This window comes from Lathamus discolor, chromosome 18 (genome assembly GCF_037157495.1).
Source record: "Lathamus discolor isolate bLatDis1 chromosome 18, bLatDis1.hap1, whole genome shotgun sequence".
Taxonomy (NCBI): Eukaryota; Metazoa; Chordata; class Aves; order Psittaciformes; family Psittacidae; genus Lathamus; species Lathamus discolor.
The window spans coordinates 5557140-5577901 of record NC_088901.1 but is presented as its reverse complement, the minus strand read 5'-3'; the positions used below and the strand labels follow the sequence as shown (position 1 = coordinate 5577901).

The following is a 20762-nucleotide window of genomic DNA, read 5'->3' as shown; positions in this document are numbered from 1 at the left end:
GCCCCACCCCCTCCCGCTGCCCCCTGGTGGCGGCGCTGGCATGCGGCGGGCCGGTGCGGACGCGCGACGCGCGCGCCAGGCAGCGTCACGTGACGCCGTCCCGGGACGATGAGGTCAGCGGCTGCGAGTCACGTGATCGCTGCCTACGCGCAGTGGGGCCGGGTGCAGATGGCGGACGCCGAGGCCGAGGCGGCTCCGCGGCCCGAGATGCCGCGGGTGGTGGCGGCGCTGCGGGCCCGCCTGTGGCAGCTGCAGGCCGAGCTCCGCGAGCAGGAGGTGTCGGAGCCCTCGTCCCGCAGCTACTGCCGCGGCTTCTGCCAGGTACGCGCCGCGCACGGCCGGGCCGCGCCGCGCTGCGGGGCTCGGGGCCCGGGGCCCGGGCCGGGCCTTCCCCCCGCCCGCGGAACGGGAATCCCGGGCCGGGGGCGCCCCCGCGGGCGCTGGGGGCCTTGCACCGGGGAAGTGTCCGGGCTCCGGGAGGGCCTCGGGCCGGGGCAGCTGGTGGCGGCCGCAGCGAGAGCGCGGTGCGGTCTTGGCTCCGCTCCTGGACCTTCGCGTTGCTTCTTGTTTGCGTGCGCGCCTGGGGATCGGAGCCGGGAGTTCGGTCCTGATTGGGGTCTGCCCCGGAATGAGCGATCCGTGGGGGCCTGCGCTGCTGTGAAGGCACTGAACGAGCTGCTGCGGGCTGGTGATCTTGCCCCCGTGCTTGCTGAACGCAGCTCAGGCTGAGGGTCAGCAATGTCCGAATGGAGCCATTCGCTTCCAGAAGGGCCGAATTTGATGAAATTCGCAGTGATGGGGGGAACTTATTCCTAGATAAGATCTTTCAGGGGTTCATTAGCGTTTGCTTCCACCACACCATCACTTACCGTCAGCTCTAAGGCTGTGTAAGTGTTGCTGGGTTGGAGAGCTGTCCCTCTCGAAGCTGAAGAGATTGCGCTTTCAAAAATGCAAAATAAAATCTGGTTTATAAGCTAGTTTAACCAGCTTCATCTGATACAGCCCTTGTGTTTGAATGGAGATTGGCAAAGCTGGGTACCAGATGAGACCAAACGAATCCTCCTGGTGCACTATAGATAAGTGACGTTCCCCTTCAGAGTCCTAGGGTTTGCATTCACAGCTTGTGTACTTTGCCATCCCATGCTGGGAGGTTGGGTAGCTCATCCCTTACCACAACAACCGGAGCCTATTTGTTAGGTTTCAGAACTGTTGTTTCTCAGACTGCAGGATGTTGCTGTTGCCTTCTGCTGGTTATGGCCCAAGTGAAGCCAACTGTTAAGGTCCGTGATCCTGCAGTGACACAGAGCCCAGGCTAACCTGGGCGGCTTCCTCCCTTGCTGAAACTGTTTCCAGTGGCGTTAATGGTATAACAGCAAATATTCAACTAGCGCTTAGTAGAGGTTCTCAAGGTGGTCAGCATACGCAGACATCCAGTCACTGGGTTAGTTTGGTACAGAGGAAGCTTTAGAGGTACTTGATGGAAGACAGTTTTGTTACCTAAAAAAAGAAGCAGAAAACCCCAATAAAGGCTGTTGCTCAGAAAGCGTGCGCCTCTTCCGGCCTTGGTGCTGGCATTAATGGTGGTCTTGTTTTAGAGCTCTGTGATAATCCAGATAAAAATGAAAACCGTCTATCCCGGGTTGCCATCAGTTCGGGACGTTTCTGATTGTCTTGACACCAAGGGGTACAGTGGGAAAGGTGAAATGGTTGCTCTATGGTGCAGAAACTTCGAGCTTGAATTTGTGATGGTATTGTGCAGTCAAACCACTGTGCTTAGGATGTACTTTGACATCTTGGTTTCTCCTTCTGACTGGAGATGTTTGTGACTGTTGCATTGAGTTTGAGAGAGAGGACTTAAAAATAACTTAAGGTCTGCCCCTATGAAATTGAAGGAGCTCAACTTAATTCTGTGTTAATGACTTGGAGGGTAGCACTGGTGTGTTGTCACATGCTTATTAAGCTACAGCAGAACATGCCTAGAGAAAAGCTGAATTTAACTGGCCTTGAATCCAATCTGGGGAAGTAGCTGTGATGAGGGCCGCCATGGATGTGCCATCATCCTGTGTGTACGTCTGTGGTTAGGTCCTGAAAGGTGTTTTGTTTGCCATGGGAGTTCCTAAAGTTGCCAGCACACGACTGAATCAGTAGCTTTCCTATGCTTTGAGCTGTCTGAATGTTCTGTTTTATTACATATAAACCTATGCTGCCGTGTGCAGCTTTCCAGTAGCTCTTCCTGGGAGTGATGCTGGATGGCACGATTGCCTTGAAGATCCCTCTTTTTTGAGCAGGGGAGTAATACTGGTGTCACGAAACTCATGAATCCTAACTAGTGACTTGGCTCTGCAGGTTTATACTGTACAAGCATGAATGCTTTGCATATTCACCTTAGGAAAAACCTGTTTGTTGGGGAGCTCCATGTGAACACGGTGTGTGTGAGCTTGTGCTATGGAGAAAGTTACCAGTGAAGCAGATGATGCAGGACATCAAAACATCCCATCTGCCAATGCCCAGTACGTGTTGGCTTTCTGCAGTGATTAAAGGTGACACAGCTGAGGACTGTCAGTTGCAGTCTGGTGGTTTTAAGAAGTGGAAGTTGTTGTTTGGTCGGTCGGTTTCTTGTTTGTGTTTTTGAGGGTTTTTTTCCTTAAAAGCTGTAATAACAGGTCAGGCAGCGTGGCCTTGTTTAAATAGGTTCTCAGCAAGAAACTGATGCTTCAGAAGAAATGCAGCTAAGCAGGTATCCCAGCATTGCAGGACACTAGGACCCTGGCAGCGTTGAGGACCTGGGCTCCTCTGTAGATGCTATGGTAGGTGGATGTGTGTGACCTCAGAGCTTTGCACCCCACTCGCGGTTTAGACGTGTGGTTGTAGTCAAAGGAAAGAGGATAGGATAAAGTTTAAGTGGTTGTGTGTTAACCAGGCTTAAAATGCTTGAATACTCTCTTCAGGTAATTAGACTGTAAGGTAGTAATTGGTTATAAAAGTGTCACTTGACTGTTCCTTCAGCACGTGGGTTATGTATTTCTGACAAGTTCAAAATATCTAATTTTACCTTTATAGACTGCCAGGAAGTCTGTAGTGGACTACTGAACTCGTATTGCTTGTGAAATAGCAAAAAGAGCCTCTGTAATACAGTTACTGCGCTTTGCTTATTTGTTAGTACACTGATACTAATAGCATAAGAATGTACAAACCCATGTATCTTTGAAGTTCAAGCTGTTAATAAGCCTCTTGTCTTGAACCTGTCTTATGCACTGAGAACATCAGTGCTCGTCTCTGGGGGAAGGTTCTGATAAATGGCCACTCAATGAATTGCTAATACGAGCTGCAGGACTCTTGGTCTCTGCACTCAAGCAATGGTGCAGCATTTTCTAGTAAGTTTGTTTAATCTTAGGAAACAGTCTGCCATGTTTTATGGATTTATACAGACCAGATAATTGATGATCTTCTCAGGGTCTATCAAAATAATTGCATATTAAATTTGGCTTTTGAAATAGATTGGTTTTAAAGGATGTATTTTTAGAGAAGTGCAGAGTTTTGAATGTCTGATTTGTTTCTGTAGTTGCTACAAGAGCCTTACTGCTGGGTTTACTAAACATGATAGTCATCAGTTGGGTTTCTCTAGGGACTACAGCTTGACAGCCTTTGAATGTAATTTAATGCTTCTCATGCCGTATGTAATTCGAGTTATATGGTCAAATCTTTCATTAAGCTGTTAGAGAAGCACTTAGACTGGGTTGGTTAACTGATCATTGCTTCTGCTAATGATCTTTGTGCTTTGTTTAAGGAAGATCCTTGTATGCTTTCAATCTTCCCTTTACTTATGTCTATAGTTATTAATGTAGTGTGGTCTTTTGGAGAGTCTGTAACTTTCATTCACCTGAGAGTTGCGTTACTGAGTTCTAGGAGAATAATCTGTGAATTGGGCTTGATTTTTTACTGATGCTTAGATGGTCTTTTTTATAGAGTGTGTTTTCTCTCTTAAACATCACACGTGGTTGTGTCAGTCTAATGGATATCTGCATTTGATTTCTACCCTAGGGCTAGTGTTGTACAATTAGATCACTGACATGATTCCAAATAGCCCACAGAATAGTGTGAAGTTGGCCCCTTATTTCTTGGTGTGTTCAAAGTTAAGTTTCATCTTAGAGGCTTCTGACTATTATGACCACACTTGGGTTTAGGAAGCTCATTGTAGGATTATCAGTAGTGTCTTCCTTCCAGTCATAATCTGATATGATCCTATGTGTGTGTTTATAGGTGTTAAAATAAATCCTTTGGCAGAGTCCCAACTTGAAGTAATTTGAAGCCTGAAATGACCTGGTCATCCCCTTGGGACATTTTGGCTTGTATTAAATGATAGGGTGGAGCACCCTGAACTTCTTTTCTATATGATCTTGGCCCTAAGAGTTGCACAAAGCACAATCATCATTGGTTTATATTTTCTTTGCAGCTGGTACCTTGTTTGGCGTAGGGAGGGTGCAGCCCGAGGGAGGGATTGTAACTGGTGAGAACACGGGCATAATGCTGTGGAGTTGCAGGAGGACATTCCTGAAGATGTTCCTTATGAAGCAAGCTGGCTGTAGAGCTGAGGTGTCCTTAGCTTAGTGCCCTGCTTGCTCTCAATATTCCTTTACAACTGTAGGAAAACACCATGGTGGCATAGTGAAGTTTTATAAAGGTTGGGGGATAACTGCTGCCATCCCTGTGCTGATCTTTGAAATGACTTTTGTTTCTCTTTAAACCGTCTTTTTCCATTGCTGCTTCATTGCTGCCTCTGGATAGTGTAGGATTGCTGTGGGCAAGTAGTAAAATGTAGGATAATTCCGCAGGTGAAAACTGACTACATAAAAAGGTCTGATGTGGGTTTTGTATCCCCTTGTAACGGCTTCATCTTTAAAATACCACAACTGGATGATTTGTTCGTCATCTTGTACTTCTTGCATATTTGTCTGCATTGTCACTATAAATAAAGATTCCAGTGTTACATGTGTGCTCCTGTCTCCATAGCAGTTGAAGCGGAGTGCAAAACTCCTCCCTGATTTTTAAGCAGTTCACATTGTGCCAACTGCAACCAGCTTGCTCCTCAATACAAATTCTGATAACTTCATCAAAAATAATAAAATAAATGCCTTTTTTTTTTTAAATTTTTTAATAAAAGGGAGAACTTTTCAGGAGAAAAATCTATGATTTTATTTCTCATTCAGAGTAAAGGTTGCTCATTTCCAGGAATTCTTCCACTCTATTTGGTTTGTAGCTGAAAGTGGGTGATGAGAACTTCTAATGCAAACTCCTTTTCTTTCAGACACTGCTGCAGTATGCTGGCAGTCGGGGTGCATCCGAACACGTTTTACCTTTTCTGGAAGTATATCGAATCTCCATCCAAAGCTTTGCTAATGCACGACCTTACTTGACTACCGAATGTGAAGATGTTCTTCTGGTACTTGGCAGGCTGGTGCTGTAAGTTTGAAGTTGGTACATTATCTTATTAAGAAATAAATACATGAGAATATGTACTTTATAAATGAAAGAACAAGTCGTTGAAATAATGTGGTGCTTCATTTGACAACTGTGTTTATGATTTATTATCTTTGATTATGATTGAATGTCTTTAGAACTGGGGTTTTTTTATCGTACCACAAAAATGTACTTGAGTATTGTTAATGGATGTGAACAAGTGGTAAGGCTTCGTTCTGCTGTGTCAGGATAGGCAGGTACTGAAATTCTGAAAATAAGGATAATTTTCTGTGGAAAAAGCTAAGTGTGGTCCTCATGGAACAGAAGCTTTAATATTAGACCTCCATGCATGGATTAATAAACCTGTATCACTTGCTGTGTGGTTGCTGCTGTCAGTGTCCTCTCAACATGTTCCTTTCTGAAAAGGATGAGGTGGTTTGTATTTATGGCAAGCAAGTTGTGCATGTGGGCTGTTGCTGCAGCATAGCAAAGTGGAACACAGTAGTTCAGCCTGAGCTTTTTGACATGTGCCAGTAGGAATGACTTAAAGCACGGCAATTCTTGGAACAAAAGAGACAACTATTTTACAGGCCATCAGCTAAGTTGCAATAACTTGTAGTGCCTCGAAGTCTGTTGGAGGTGGGAAGCAGCTATTTGTGTTTGAAAAGAGTAGCCTGAGGCCTTTCACACACATTGAAGGAGAATCAGTTGCTACCCTTGACCTGCAAAGATAACTTGATGTGCCGGTCATTCCTTGCTGGTAAGGTTTTATTCGAAGGGGGAAGGTGAAGATCTAAAGCCCTGAGTATAAAGGTCACCATGAAGTAAAAGTAATTCTAGGACAGTTTTTCAGGGGGCTGTTTTCTCTTTGTTGTCAGGAGCTTACTCACTTTGTGGGCTGAAATCAAGTGCTCTTTTCGAGAAGGATTTTGCAGTGAACTCCTTGGTCAGATGTGGGTTTTTTTGTGATGTTCTAACTTTCAGTCAAAGCTCAGAACCAGATATCTCTGTTTGATGCCTTGAATTCTTGACATGGGTTTTTTTTTTTTGAGTTATGAGAAATATGTGAACTAGGAGTGATTTTTATTTTTCTATTTAATCCTTTATAAAGAAGGAAAACCACATGAAATCAGGGAAAGTCTGTCTTGTCTTCTCAATAGGGAAACTGAAGAGTTCAGCTGCTAAATCATTTACCTGGTACATAATACAAAATACCTGAATTGCTTTTGCATACTGTCCCTTTATGGATAAAGTATTCTTATCTTCATCATATTATCACTTACTAGTTTGTGTATTCTGCCTGTTTCCTACTCATGTCACTTAAAAACTTGTCTTTCACTGTCTTTGTATGCAGGTCATCCATCCCTGATGCACTTTCTATGTATTTTGCCACTGTTAGATAATTTGAGGCAGGAATCCCAATTCTTTGTCAAAATTGCTTTTCTCTTGTTGAGAAAAATCTGAATCTTGTGCTAATCTGGCTTCTTCTGACTCTCGGTGAGAGGAGTTTGTTTGCTCTTCCTTGTGTGTTCAGATCACTTTGTGCTGGAGGACAGAGCAAGGCTGATTTGCTGGAATCTCCCCTGTTCTTGTTATGATTACATTTGAGAGGAATCTAAAGAATGATGAAGACAATGTGAGGTTGCAGATAGGGTGAGGTAAATGGCATAACTGAAGTTAAATCTCCCATGGTTTTATTTTGCAGAAGAGTTTCCAAGGAAGGGAGAGAGGAGTTAGACAAGGGATTTAAAGGTGAAAGTTAAGTTCCATGAGGGAGCAAGACTGTTGTTTGCCTAGGGACATGAAAGTGTCCTGTTGCCTTGTAACTGCAATTTTTGGGTTGGGTTTTGTCATGCATGCTGTGTATTTTCAGACTTGAAGCCCAATGAGAAATAGGCAAGCTTCCTGTTGTAAAGCAAAAGTGCTCTGCTTGCTACTTCCCTCCCAACATCCCTCCCAGAGAAGGGGGGAAGAACTCAGCAGGGTGAGCCACTAACAGCAGAACTCAGCGTTGCTGTGGTTTTCCTTGCCACCTGACCAGTTGTGTGTTCACAGTAAATGTGAGCTGTGCCACCCATAAGAAACATGATGCAGGTGCAGTGTAAGACCTTGCTGGACCACTCTCTCGCTAACCTTAGGAAATAAAAGGAAAGCTTGGAGTGCTGCCTCTTGTACTTTACAGATTTGGCAGATGATTGTGGTGGAACAGGAATGTTCTCCTTAGCCATGGCCATGAAGGACATAGAATCATAGAATAGTTTGGGTTGGAAAAGACCTCAAGATCATCCAGTTCCAACCCCCTGCCATGGGCAGGGACACCTCACACTAAACCAGGTCACCCAAGGCTTCTTCCAACCTGGTCTTGAACACTGCCAGGGATGGAGCACTCACAGCTTCCCTGGGCAACCCATTCCAGTGCCTCAGCACCCTCACAGTAAAGAACTTCTTCCTTAGATCCAATCTAAACTTCTCCTGGTTAAGTTTGAATCCATCACCCCTTGTCCTGTCACTACAGTCCCTGATGAAGAGTCCTTCCTCAGCATCCTTATAGGCCCCCTTCAGATACTGAAAAGCTGCTCTGAGGTCTCCACACAGCCTTCTCTTCTCCAGGCTGAACAGCCCCAACTTCCTCAGCCTGTCTTCATACGGGAGCTGCTCCAGCCCCTGATCATCCTCATGGCCTCCTCTGGACTTGTTCCAGCAGTTCCATGTCCTTTTTATGTTGAGGACACCAGAACTGCACACAATGCTCCAGGTGAGGTCTCACAAGAGCAGAGCAGAGGGGCAGGATCACCTCCTTCGCCCTGCTGGTCACGCTCCTGTTGATGCAGCCCAGGATATGGGTGGTTTCTGGGCTGCGAGCGCACACTGCAGCCGGCTCATGTTAAGTTTCTCATTGACCAACACCCCCATGTCCTTCTCCAATTTCAGTTGTTTTTTTCACTGTCTGAGTAGCACTTGAAGGGTTAAGTATAGAAAAATGATTACTAAAACCTTGCTTTGCCGTTTTGTTTGAATCTTGATATTTTATTTAACCAATATATCCATGAAAAAGTAATATCCTAGAAAAAGTATTTCCAGGAATTAAGCTTGGAAGTAGATAGGATCGGTTCACTTGTCGTCTGAAAATGAGCCATGCATCAAAGACTCTCCACAAGCACATTGACCGTGAAGTCTGCAGGCGCTTTGTTTGTTGCAGATAGCCTCTGTCTGATGTCCATGAAAACTGGACACGTAGCAGGTCCCTCTTTGGGTTTGTTTGGTTTGGTTCTGTTAAAATAGAGTTCAGCTACTGTGAGAATTGATGAAGGTTTTTGATAGTCTGGTAGCAACCACCTGGGTCTGGACATCTGGGCTGGTGAATAACTTGTATTGCCAAGCTTGTGTACAAGGGAGAAGTAAGTCCTGAGTCCTGTACAATACTGAGGCCTATGACAGCTGGAATATCTGATGGTCCTGTTGCCCACTTGTTCCTGGGCACAGCAGCGATTGAGATTCCAGTGCCTGATGATGGGAATGATGTTTCCACTGTGTTGTGTAGATAACTGAGCTCCTCAAATACAGCAGCTCCCTGAATTAATGAACTTGGAATTTTATAATCTGATCTAGCGCTGATTTAAATTTGAACACCTTTGGTATGTACTCTGTGTAGATGGGGTGTATTTGTGCCTGGTAAGCTTTGTAGTTCGCACCACAGGTATTTGAATGCTCCCACCCCTTTATGAAAGATTTATAAGGTGCTTCTAGGAATCTATTCTGCTGGTCCGTTTCTGTGCTGATGCACCTCTTGGTACAGCTGCTGCTTCTAGGTTACTGTTAGGAAAATGTTCTCTAGGTCCCGTTCTAACCTCTGTGTCTTCTGTCAAGCTGTTTTTAGCTTTATTTTCGTACCTGTTTCAGCACTGACACTTTGCTAGGTAAAGCTGACTTTCATTCCCACTCCAGGCAGAGACCATGAGGGCTCAAATGAGTTTTATTCAAGATGAATGTGAGGATTCTTTTGTGAGAGGAAGGAGCAGAAATTCTGTACTGCAGTGTTCCTGAGCGACATTGAACAAAACAGTTGGGGCTGCTCAGTCTGGAGGAGAGAAGCTGCATGGAGACCTCAGAGCAGCTTCCAGTGTCTGAAGGGGGCCTATAGGGATGCTGGGGAGGGACTCTTCATTAGGGACTGTAGTGACAGGATAAGGGGTAACAGGTTCAAACTTAAACAGGAGAAGTTTAGATTGGATATAAGGAAGAAGTTCTTTACTGTGAGGGTGGTGAGGCACTGGAATGGGTTGCCCAGGGATGCTGTGAGTGCTCCATCCCTGACAGTGTTCAAGGCCAGGTTGGACGAAGCCTTGGGTGACCTGGTTTAGTGTGAGGTGTCTCTGCCCATGGCAGGGGGTTGGAACTGGATGTTCTTAAGGTCATTTTCAACCCAAACCATTCTATGATTCTATTCTAAAATACCTTGGATTATAAAAGTAGCTGTAATCTCATCCTAGCGAGGTTGTACACAGTAAAAGGAAGCACTCTTTCCATATGACTCCTGCCTGATTCTGGGGCTATTTCTTGCCTTTGATTTATGCAGTCAAACATGTTTCAGTGTTCCTGTCATTTCTTACCTGAATGCTAAGTAACATGTGCCACTGTCCTGGGTTCAGCAGTAGCAGTCAATTTTCTCCTTAGTAGTTAGTGCGGTGCTATGTTTTCATTTTTTGGCCCGGGAGCAGAGCTGATAACGCCGATGTTTTCAGTTGCTGCTCGAATGTGTGGTCTGGCCAAGGACTTTCTGAGCCTCATGCTCTGCCAGGGAGGAGGGGAGGCTGGGAGGAAGCAGAGACAGGACACCTGACCCAAACTAGCCAAAGAGGTATTCCATACCACAGCACGTCATGCCCGGGATGTAACTGGGAGTTACCCAGAAGGGCTGGGATTGCAGGGTTGGACGAGGTATCGGTCGGTGCTCGGCTGGGGGGAGTGGGGCGAGTTATCGGTTGGCTGGTGTTGAGGTGTTGTATTCTTTCCTCTTGTTATTTCCTTTATCATTATTATTATTGGTGGTAGCAGTGATGATTTGTGTTATACCTTAGTTACTAAACTGTGCTTATCTCAACCCATGGGAGTTGCATTCTTTTCGATTCCCCTCTCCATCCCTCCAGGAGTACAGGGAGGGAAAGAAGGGGGGGAGTGAGTGGACGAGCTGTGTGGATCGGTTTAAACCATGACAGCCACAAATGTTCAGAATGTGCTCAAGAACAGCTTGATTACTTGCCTTTTACTTTTCCAGGAGTTGTTTTGAGCTACTGCTTTCAGTTCCTGAAAGTGAATTGCCGCATGAGGTGTGGTTGGGATTCCATCAGTCCATACAGGTAAGTGTTCTGAATTTCCTTTTTACGACCTAATAAATAAAGCTGCTGTCGTGTTCCTCCTCTCCTCTCCTTCCACTGGACTCCACCTGTCCTGGATTGCTGTTTTCCAGGCAGTAAGAATTTCTGAGCAGCAAAAAGCCAACTGCAACAACAGTATTGGTGGCCTTAGGCTGTAGTTTAGAACTACATAGTCTTGGTCTTTCTGATGGTTTGTGTGGGGAAAAAGACTGAGTTAGATGAGTCTTGCTGTGTTTGTACTAATAGACTTTTCCAGGATGAGGGCCAGGATCTGTTGCTGCTATGATTTTAACTGTGACGTGTGGATGTGGTGCTTAGGGTCATGGTTTAGTGGTGGACTTGGCAGTGCTGAGTGTTAACCCCAGCTGGGTTAATAGCTGGACTTGATGATCTTAAAGGTCTTTTCCAATCTGAATGATTCTGTGATTTTATGAGTCCAGTTTTGTTGTCTCTAAGCAAGACCGAGGTAGCCTGTGTGAAATGAAAACAACATGTGAGGTTGTGTGGCAGGAATCCAGACACAGACTGTACAATGGCAGCAGCGAAAGGATGTGAATATAGATGAGCAGATGCTGTAAAATACAAGTGAAAGGATTGGGGCAACAATCCCCAACAACAACAATCAAACAACAGCAGGGCTCTTGATGCTTGTAAACCCAGTCTGGGGTTGGAACTCTGGAGAGGTACTGTGGGGATGGATGTAATCTGGCAAGTTGAGGAAGATAAACCGGTCAGAAATGGCTTTAGTGGGAGTAGAGATGTATTGTCATGGGAATTGAATATGGGTTATGGAACAGGGTTCCCTTCGAACCTGACAGGATGTGAATGCTTCCATTAGAAAAGTTTTGTGTATTGAGGGTGAGTATGGAATGAAAACTTTTGTGACCCTGTAGTAGCTGCTGATGGCACCCAAGTCTGAGGATAAAATGATGCACACAGACTTCCTATATGATCCTAAATGCCACTTACAAAACTCTGCCCTGTGGTTGTATACTTCATAGATACAAATTTAGATCAGTTTGTTGGTTTTCACTGGCATTTTTAAAGTTGTCCTGAGGCTATAATGAGCATCTTTTGGCAGCAGCAGACTTGAGTTAGCTCTGCAATTCACCTGCCTGATGCTACTGGCATTTAGCTGCATGCAAAGTGGGGATTGATTGTGCTTTAAATGTTAAAAACAAAAGAAGAAGAAACAACTCCACTCCTCCCCTGAGGCTCTTTCTGCTAAATTTGGTTTCCTGATGCAGCTTGCACAGGAAGGAAATACTTGAGAGGAGGAGCAGCTATGTGACTGTAAGGGTTGCTTAAGGGATGTTTTCAACTGCTTAAGTACAGTCTGAAAACTTTGTGTGTTGTAGCTCATGTATTGGTCTCAGTGCTGTTAGTTAGGAGCAGTTTGAGCTCTGGTTAAGAACACACAAAGTCACATCTTTAGGGTGCAGCTGTAACAACCCTCTGTGAGCGATGCTTCAGGCTCCAAGCCAAAAATCAAGTAATCGGGTATGATTTTAAGCATCATATTTTGCTCTCTTTGCATCTGCAATTAGCACCAACTCTTCTACTGATACCAACAACTGATTTTGATGTGCTCTCACCAGTAGCTCACTTGTTAGCTTTTATAATCAGTTTTAGAAGTAGCTTAGTCTTTAATTATTGATTCTCAGTTAGTAAGTCTGCCAGGAGCTGAGTTGGGCCACAGTTACAGCAGTTAGCTACAAGTAAAATCAACACTGGGGCCGTATTTACAATTACAGGCCTGGTTACTGTGAAGGAAATTAAAACGAAGGTATCAAAACTGCCTGATTGTTGCATTCAGCCGTGAGGCTTCTATCTATAGTGCTCCTTAGCAGGTGGAATCCTGCAGTACAGTTGTGTTTGGAAAGAACTCCTGATGTGTGCTTTTTCACTCTCTTCTGATGTTGGTTTGGTTTTGTTCTTGCAGCCAGAGAAGAGCTAGTGTAGGACAGAAGCACCAGCTCCCACTGAGTGTGCTTTCAGTATGTCCAGTAAACGCATTGAATATGCAGTGCTCTGAAGGTGTCTGTTGTGGAAGAGCCATGAGGGAGCTGGAGCTGGAGCTGGAAGGGAGCTCCAGTTTCCTGATCCACCTCTTCATTCAGAGTAAGGGCTATGCTGAATCAGGTTGCTTAGGGCCCTTCCCCACCAAGTTTTAAGTGTCTGTAAGAATGGAGATAGCACAAAGTTCACATAGTCCTTTCAAAGTGAGGCTGTTCGAACAGTGATATGCTTCCCACACACACTTCACAGACTTTCCCTTTATGTGACTTGTTGACTCTGGACAGAAAGAGTCCAGCTCCAACTATCTACTGGGGAGTATAGTGAAGATAAGGCAGCTCTAAAATTTATAGGCCCTCTGTGGCCTTGGCTGGACTTGCTCTGCTGTGGCAGATGAGTAGTAGAGGACAGCCACAAGTTTAGGGTTTTACTCCAGTGGAGTCTCAGGAATCCTGGAGGGGAATAAACCCTTTGCCAACCTCCTGGCTATGCTGTGCTTGAAAGTGTTCAGCACAGTTTGCCTGTTTGCATAAGGGCTCACTGCTGACCTATGCTTTAATTACAGACCCAAGAGGCTGCTTGTGCCACGCTGGAACCTGTAGCCAGCTTGTCACCAGCCTGTACTGACACCTGGGGTTGTGCCAGATGCAGCATCTGGTGTTTGAACTTCAGTACGTCCCTGGCAGTGATGTTCTGCAGCCTGGTCAGTGTCAGGTGCTCTCCGAGTTCTGTACAAGCTGTGAGCTGGCAGAGGATGTGCTGTGTCCCTTTATGCAGACCATTCATTAAGGTGTTAGTTAGAAGTTTCAGCTCAGTGTTGACCACTGGAGGCAGCCGCCAGTTGGTCTCTGTACAATTGGTCACAAGCCTGAGCCTGGCGCTTGAGCTGGTTTTTCCATCTGCATTATTGTGCACTTTCCCATATTTTAACAGTTTGGGTTTAAAGCTACTGTGGAAGCCTGTCGGAAGCCTTGCGTAAGTCTGATGACTCTAATGTCATCTGTAGCCTGTTATCACAGAAAATAGGTTGATAAAACGTAACTTGCACTTGGCAAACCCTGGCTGGCCCCAAGTCACATTTTTGTTCTTCAGGTGCCTGGATGTGCTTTCCAGGAGAATTTGCCCCATAGTCTGTCTGACCACAGATTATGCTGCTGGGCTTATAGTTCCTCAGGCTCTCCTCGCCTTGGTCTTGCCAAATGGACTGGTGGTTTCTTCCAGTCATTTGGAACCTTCTCCCAATGGCCGTGACCTTTCAGAGCTATTATGGGTCTTGGGGTGACAGCCATGATCTCCATTGACACCGCTGGCTTCTGTCTGGTAACATGTCCCAGCATCTCATCTGTTGTGCACCAAGCCTTGGGAGACATGGAGCCTGATGAGCACCTGAAGGTGGCAGATGGCCAGATAGGATTTTAACAATGACAACTGATAACTTGTTTTGTTTCCTTCCTCCTTTCCCATCTTCCCATCTTACATTAAAGACTGGTTATAGCTGAAATCAAGTCTATTCAAAGGTCAGTCAGGACATAGTTACTTTAATGTTATGACTAGCATAGGAAGATTAGCCCAGCGATGGAGTACAGTAATACCAGCTTCTGGAATCAAGAATACATTTTATGCTATCTTATCAGCTTACACAGGAACATACAAAATGTGCATTACTTTTCCTTGGCTGCCCTATGCTGCCTGTGGCAAGATATCCTACAGATACGCAGGATACGGATACATATCCTGTGGAGCAGAACACCACCCAATGTTGTTGCTTGTCCTTGAAAATGACACAATTCACCGTGTGCTTAATGAGCAGTCAGGAAGGTGGTTGCTGGAGTGAGCTTTGTAGGGGTATGTGCATCCTCCTTTGGTTCCCTTTTGATTGCTCTTAGTATCTACTGGGAATGGTTCTCTCCTAAACTTGCTTGTGCTCTTGGTTTAGCACAGGAATTGACCCAAAGTCATCTGGATGCACAGACTCCCTGAAGAGCCCCATACACTTGTTGTAGAGATGGGTGGACTATCCAAGGGATGAATGGATCTGTGTAAACTTGCCCTTGGACCCTTGACTTTAATTTGGGATTTACTAAGTAGCATGTCTGATAGTATGGCTTCAGAGTCATTGGAGAGGAGTCCCTTAAGAAACTTGTGAGACTGACTTACAACAGCTGTGGATCGAGTAAATGAAGCGTTCACTGAAGGAATGTGATTTCCCCTTGGTAAATCTTTTGCTGGGGATAAAGCTTCAATCCTTAGTGGGTAGGTGCTTTGCCCAAGAGTTAACTCCAAGGTTTTTTCTCCGGAGATCTATGCAGTGCGGTTTGCTGCAGTATTAGAAAGGAAATAGGTATATCAAAACATTGAAGTTGGTCTGAAATTAGCATTTGATATTGAATGTGAATATCAAATTTATTAAAGGACATCTAATTGTTAAATGAAAAGATGCCTTTTACTGTGAATAGTTAATGGGAAAGCCTTGGGTATTTTCATAGCAGATTCACTTGGTTCCTGAAGGTAACTCGGGAGCTTGATTGTGTGTTGCAATGGGGAATGCAGTTTATTGCTGTCTTTTGACAGCACATGCTGCAGGTCTCTGGTTACTCTGCTATTCCCAGTGGTTACAGCATAGCCCCATTTAATTCTGACCATTTAGAACTTGGAGTTGCATCTGGTGTATAGAGAGGATACAACAGAGGCTATTGAAAGCCAGCCTGAGGTTAATAACAGTGTTAGAAGTACTGCCCACTAGACCCACAGCTCAGTAGAACCAGGGGACATGTCATGTATCAAATCAGTTCTTACATTTGTGTTATGGCTACTGACTCAGTTACCTTCAGTTTTTCAGTGCTGGTCTCCCTGGATGGGTTTTCGTGATAGAGACATGAAGTGCTGGAATCTCTTTGCAGTTGCCTCTTTTTCTGCATTAGACTCTAAACTTCTCTCCATGTGAAATGTCTCATCCTTCGCTCCTCAGGTTTCCAGAATTAAAAGTGTTAGGGCTCTAATCTCTCGTGGGTGTTGTGCTGCGGGCACAGGGTTGGTGGATGAACTTCAGCTGGAGGCCTGTGGAGGGTCTCTGCGTCAGCCATCACAGCATCAGAACTTGCAGGACTGGAAATGTCTGGATCTTGGAGTGACCACTGGGCATGGTTTATTTTGAGAGGAAATCTGTATTCAGCAGAAGGATGTTTTCATCTTTAATAAAGGAGATTATTCATGATCGAGTTTGGGCTGGGTTGGGAGTGTTGTGCATTGCAGAATTACAGCTGCAGAGTAGGCTTTTTGACTTAAGCCATTCCAGTACTTTCAGTACTTTAAGACTGGGAAGTTTTGGGCAGAATAATGTAAAATTACATCGGTTTAATTTTTAGCAGAGACTTTTAATGACTTTTTTGTTGTCACATTTTGTAGGATTCACATGATGCTTTGCTGGAATTTGGCAATAACAACCTCCAGATACTGGTGGATATCACAAGGGAAGGAATATGGAAACATCCAGTTCTTCTCAAAATTCTATCCCAGCAACCAGTAGAAGCTGAGGAAGGTAAGAAGGTGATTCCAGAGATGATGGGTGGGTATTAAGGAATTACTTGGTGCAGTTGTGGTGGGGAGCAAGTGATTGGAAGTCAGAAGAGGGTTGTATTTTAAATTGCATTGTGCAGTAGTATTTGTGTGTTGCTAAAAGGTAGTTTTGATGAAACTGGCTCAGTGTCACTCTGAATAATGTGGCCTTGCTAAATCATCTTAGCTTGGGCTCTACTAGCCAGCAATTTGAATATTTTGAAGCTCCATTTTCTTTTAAAAAATCTTTCTTTCCATCATAAAAATAGGGAAATTTTGCTCCCTGAGGTGGTTTGTTCTTCAGAACTTTGCTTTTAAATGTGTTCCTGAATGCTTCACAGGGAGGAACTGTGCCTCCCCACACCTTTCAGAGGTATGCCAAACACATGTGGAGGGGCAGCATGAGTGTGGAGGTTTTATTGAGCTCTGGGCTTGGAAGCTCAGTGTGTTTAGACTATGGAAATAAGATCTTGAATCAGAAAATGTTGAGAGGTGAGGAGGGAAAGGAGCTTTTGGCATCGCTTCATAGAGTTTTTGAATGTGTTCTCTTAAACTCTTCCTTTACTCACTGAATTGTTTTCATTTCTGTTAGTGGTACCATTAAGTACTTGCAGGTATTTCAGTCCCTCCGTTAACAGTACATAAACCACATGTACAGACATGACGATGAGTAATATGCTTCACCTGGATAGATGTGTTGAGTAAGCAAGCCTTCTTCGAGTTCTTCCTTAATGGGGATCTGTGGGCCACCCTGTCGTGGCAGCATTCTCTTGCATCAAACAGGATGGAGATGGAAGCGCTGTTTTCCTTGGTAAATTTGAGTCACAGTGGCATGTACAGATGTAAATTTTAAGAGAGGAGGCTTGTTTCCTAGCAACTGGAGAGCTTATTCCCAGCTTTTTCTACCTTCTCTGTTGAGGTTACTTTAATGTGAAGTGTCGGCTGTGTCAAGAGTTTACTGCTCAGAGGTTTTCCTCTCAGAAACGGAACCTAGCACCATAGACTTGAATCTTAAATCTATATTTAGAATATAAAACCTATATATAAAATAAAATCTAATGGCCCATTAAGCAAACTTCTGCAGAATACCAGCGAGTTTCACTACAACCATGTAGTATGTACTTGGCCCCTGAAATGGGTTTTCTGTTCAGGTGCACTTTGAAAGCCTTCTGCTACCTGGTGTAGTGTCTGTCAGAAGATGATGTTCTTTTATTTGGACAAGAATTGAAGTGCAGAAAGCATGAGATTGTTCTTGCCTTGTATTGTGTACAGTCCTCTCTCAGAAGTTCTGTACCACTGATTTCTTAGCTACCCATCTCACGTAGTGAAAATGTTTTTATGCAATGGTTCTTCCACTAAGTCGCTACCCTAAAGCAGACTTTCCTTTTTGACTAACCCAGCGTAAATTACAGGCTTTGCCGGTATCTGGTTGACTACAGCTGCTGCAGGACACCGGTTCTAATGTGTTTTGTCAGAACATCTCAGACATTTCCATACTTCTTTCTGCGGGTCATCAGTTTGTTTCTTGTCGATACGCATTGTTGCATGCAGTGTGAGAATGTATCGACTCTTTAATTCTCCAGGTGCTTTTGAAGTATGTACAACTCTGGAGATGAGTATCAAGCCTTTCTGTAGAGGTTTATGTTAAGCTTGAAATGGCATCATCGCTCTCTTGAGGCATCCTGTTTTGTCAGCTAAGGCAAAGTACATGTTCTGTAGCAAAGCTTTTGATGTTGTCTCTCACAGTATCCCTGTGGATAAAATGTCCAGCATATGGCTAGACAAGTCCATTATACTTTGTGTGAGCAATTGGCTGATGAATTGGGCTTAAAGAGTTACAGTAAATAATGGATAGGGAGGTGCTGATCTCCTCTCTCTGGTAGGACATGAGGAAATTAAATGAAGCTGTGTCAGGACATGAGGAAAAGGCTCTTCACTGAGGGGGTGGTCAGTCCTTGCAACAGGCTCCCCATAGAAGTAGTCTTGGCAGTAAACCTGTCAGAGATCAAGGAGTGTCTGGACAATGCTGTCAACATATGGTTTAGTTTTAGTGCTGTGAGGAGCAGGGAGTTGGGTTCAGTGATCCTTATGGGTCCCTTCCAACTTGGGATGCACCACAGTTCTGCGGGTACCTGGGAAGAGCAAACTAAATCCATGGGGTTTCAATCAGATTAAATAAACTTTGCTAACTAGTTACAAAAATGACCATAAATTGCATTGCTCCTGTTTGATTAGTTCGAGTCTCATAATGACTTGGGAGTATTTGGTTGATCTAGAGCATAAGCAGGTCTTAAAGACAGTTTTTCCAAAGTACCACAGCGATAACCGTGTCGCCCTCAGCTTCATTTTGTGTATTTTGGCATTATGTGGGTTTTAATAATTCGGGTGGGAAAATCTCCAGTTGAAAAGTATGGAATACTGTGTTTGAAACAGCTCTGGTGCTTTGGAATATGAAGATTTTGAATCTAAACTGTTGGTATCTTGTTCCAAATCCTGTGTGGTCTGAGTGTCCTTTAGCCGCTGCTGTGGCGTACTATTTACTGTGCAAATGGATGCAGTCCTTTGGAGAGGTGTTTTCTATAGCCCAGTGTTCTCTCCCTACACACTTGGTGTGAATTTGTTCAGGAGAAAATATTCCATTGATTGCTGTCACTTTTGATGACACCTCAAATATCCTAAGCAAACTGACCAGGCTGAGACAAGTTTGTAATAAAGTAAAATGTGATTTCAGTGAAACGTGAGCTGTACATTGGTGTATTCTCAAAGGCTTTTTTCTTTTCCTAGCCAATAAATTGATTACACAAGAAGGGCCTTCCTTTCTGCAGATGCGAATAAAACATCTGATGAAGTCAAACTGCATCCCACAAGCTAGATACTTGTCAAAACTGTGCGCAGAGTCCTCAGAAATTGCAAATGTCTCATCTTTTCGCCAAGCCTACATCACATGTGTGTGTTCTATGCTGCCTAATGAAGACTCCATTAAGGAGGTTAGTAACCCACAGTCCCTTTTTCATGTATATTTATCAAGCTTTTTATCATTTCTTTCTGTAATAGTAAGAATTGAAGCTGAAGAGTGAAACCGTTGCAGCAGAGTTCCAAAAAAGAAATGATCTCTTACAGGCTGCAGTAGGGAAGAACATTTGTATTAACTACTGGTGTCTTTCATGCTTACATTCATAGAATCATAGAATCATGGAATGGTTTGGGTTGGAAAGGACCTTAAGATCGTCTAGTTCCAGCCCCACTGCCGTGTGCAGTAACACCTTCAACTAGACCATGTCACCCAGGGCTCTGTCCAACCTGGCCTTGAACTCTGCCAGGGATGGAGCACTCACAGCATCCCTGGGCAACCCATTCCAGTGCCTCACCATCCTCACATGGAAGAACTTCCTTATATCCAACCTGAACTTCCCCTGTTTCAGTTTTAACCCATTAGCCCTTGTCCTGTTGCTACAGTCCCTGATGAAGAGTCCCTCCCCAGCATCCTTGTAGCCCCCTTCAGACATTGGAAGGCTGCTATAAGGCCTCACGCATCCCTCTCTTCTCCAGGCTGAGCAGCCCCAACTTTCTCAGCCTGTCTCCATACAGGAGCTGCTCCAGCCCCTGATCATCCTCATGGCCTCTTCTGGACTTGCTCCAACAGCTCCATGTCCTTTTTATGTTGAGGACACCAGAACTGCACACAGTGCTGCAAGTGGGGTCTCATGAGAGCAGAGCAGAGGGGCAGGATCACCTCCTTCGCCCTGCTGGTCACGCTCCTTTTGATGCAGCCCAGGATGCGGTTGGTTTCTGGGCTGTGAGCGTACACGGAAGCCGGCTCATGTTAGATGTGTTTGAAAACTTAAAGCTTTGGTTCCCTTTGTAAGGAAAATCTAATTGGGAAGCTGACTTCTCTGATGCAAATACTGGTACTGCATCAATTACTTATCTCCCCGTCATTCTGACCTAGGAAAGAAAAGGTTTTGGTGGAGTTGGTTTTTTTTAATAAAGAAAGAAAACCCAATACAAACAAGCCCCAAGCCCCTCCTGTAAGCTCCAGCAGCCTGTTCCCTCCTGTGCAGTGATGAACACCTTCGACATTCATTCATGTGGCCATTGGTACGGGCTTGGCTTTCCATCTTCCTCATCCTGTCGGAGGTGGCACATGATGTGCAGATATTGCAAGTGCTTATTATCTCTGACATGCAAGGAACAGTGACGTCTGTCCCCTTGGGTAGCAAAGCATTGTCACTTAGATCAGTTCTTGAGGTTTCTCTCTTGAATTGCTTATAGTAGCAACAATGGATTAAAGTAGATGTTGCCTGAATACCTGCTATTCTGTGAAGTAGAATAGATCTGGTGGAAAACATGTATTAAAAA

At 44.6% G+C, this 20762-nt stretch overlaps 1 protein-coding gene across 2 annotated transcripts in view; it reads left to right on the top strand.

Moving 5' to 3' along the window:
- The first annotated feature begins 153 nt into the window (after positions 1-153).
- RLF (RLF zinc finger) overlaps positions 154-20762 on the top strand; it is a 31194-nt gene continuing 10585 nt past the window's right edge. For both annotated transcript variants that reach the window (XM_065697633.1, XM_065697632.1), the window contains exons 1-5: positions 154-321; positions 5306-5460; positions 10733-10814; positions 16254-16386; positions 19188-19390. In XM_065697633.1, the coding sequence (XP_065553705.1) occupies positions 169-321; positions 5306-5460; positions 10733-10814; positions 16254-16386; positions 19188-19390 (726 nt within the window). In that variant the 5' untranslated portion in view covers positions 154-168. The remainder of the gene's footprint in view (positions 322-5305; positions 5461-10732; positions 10815-16253; positions 16387-19187; positions 19391-20762) is intronic.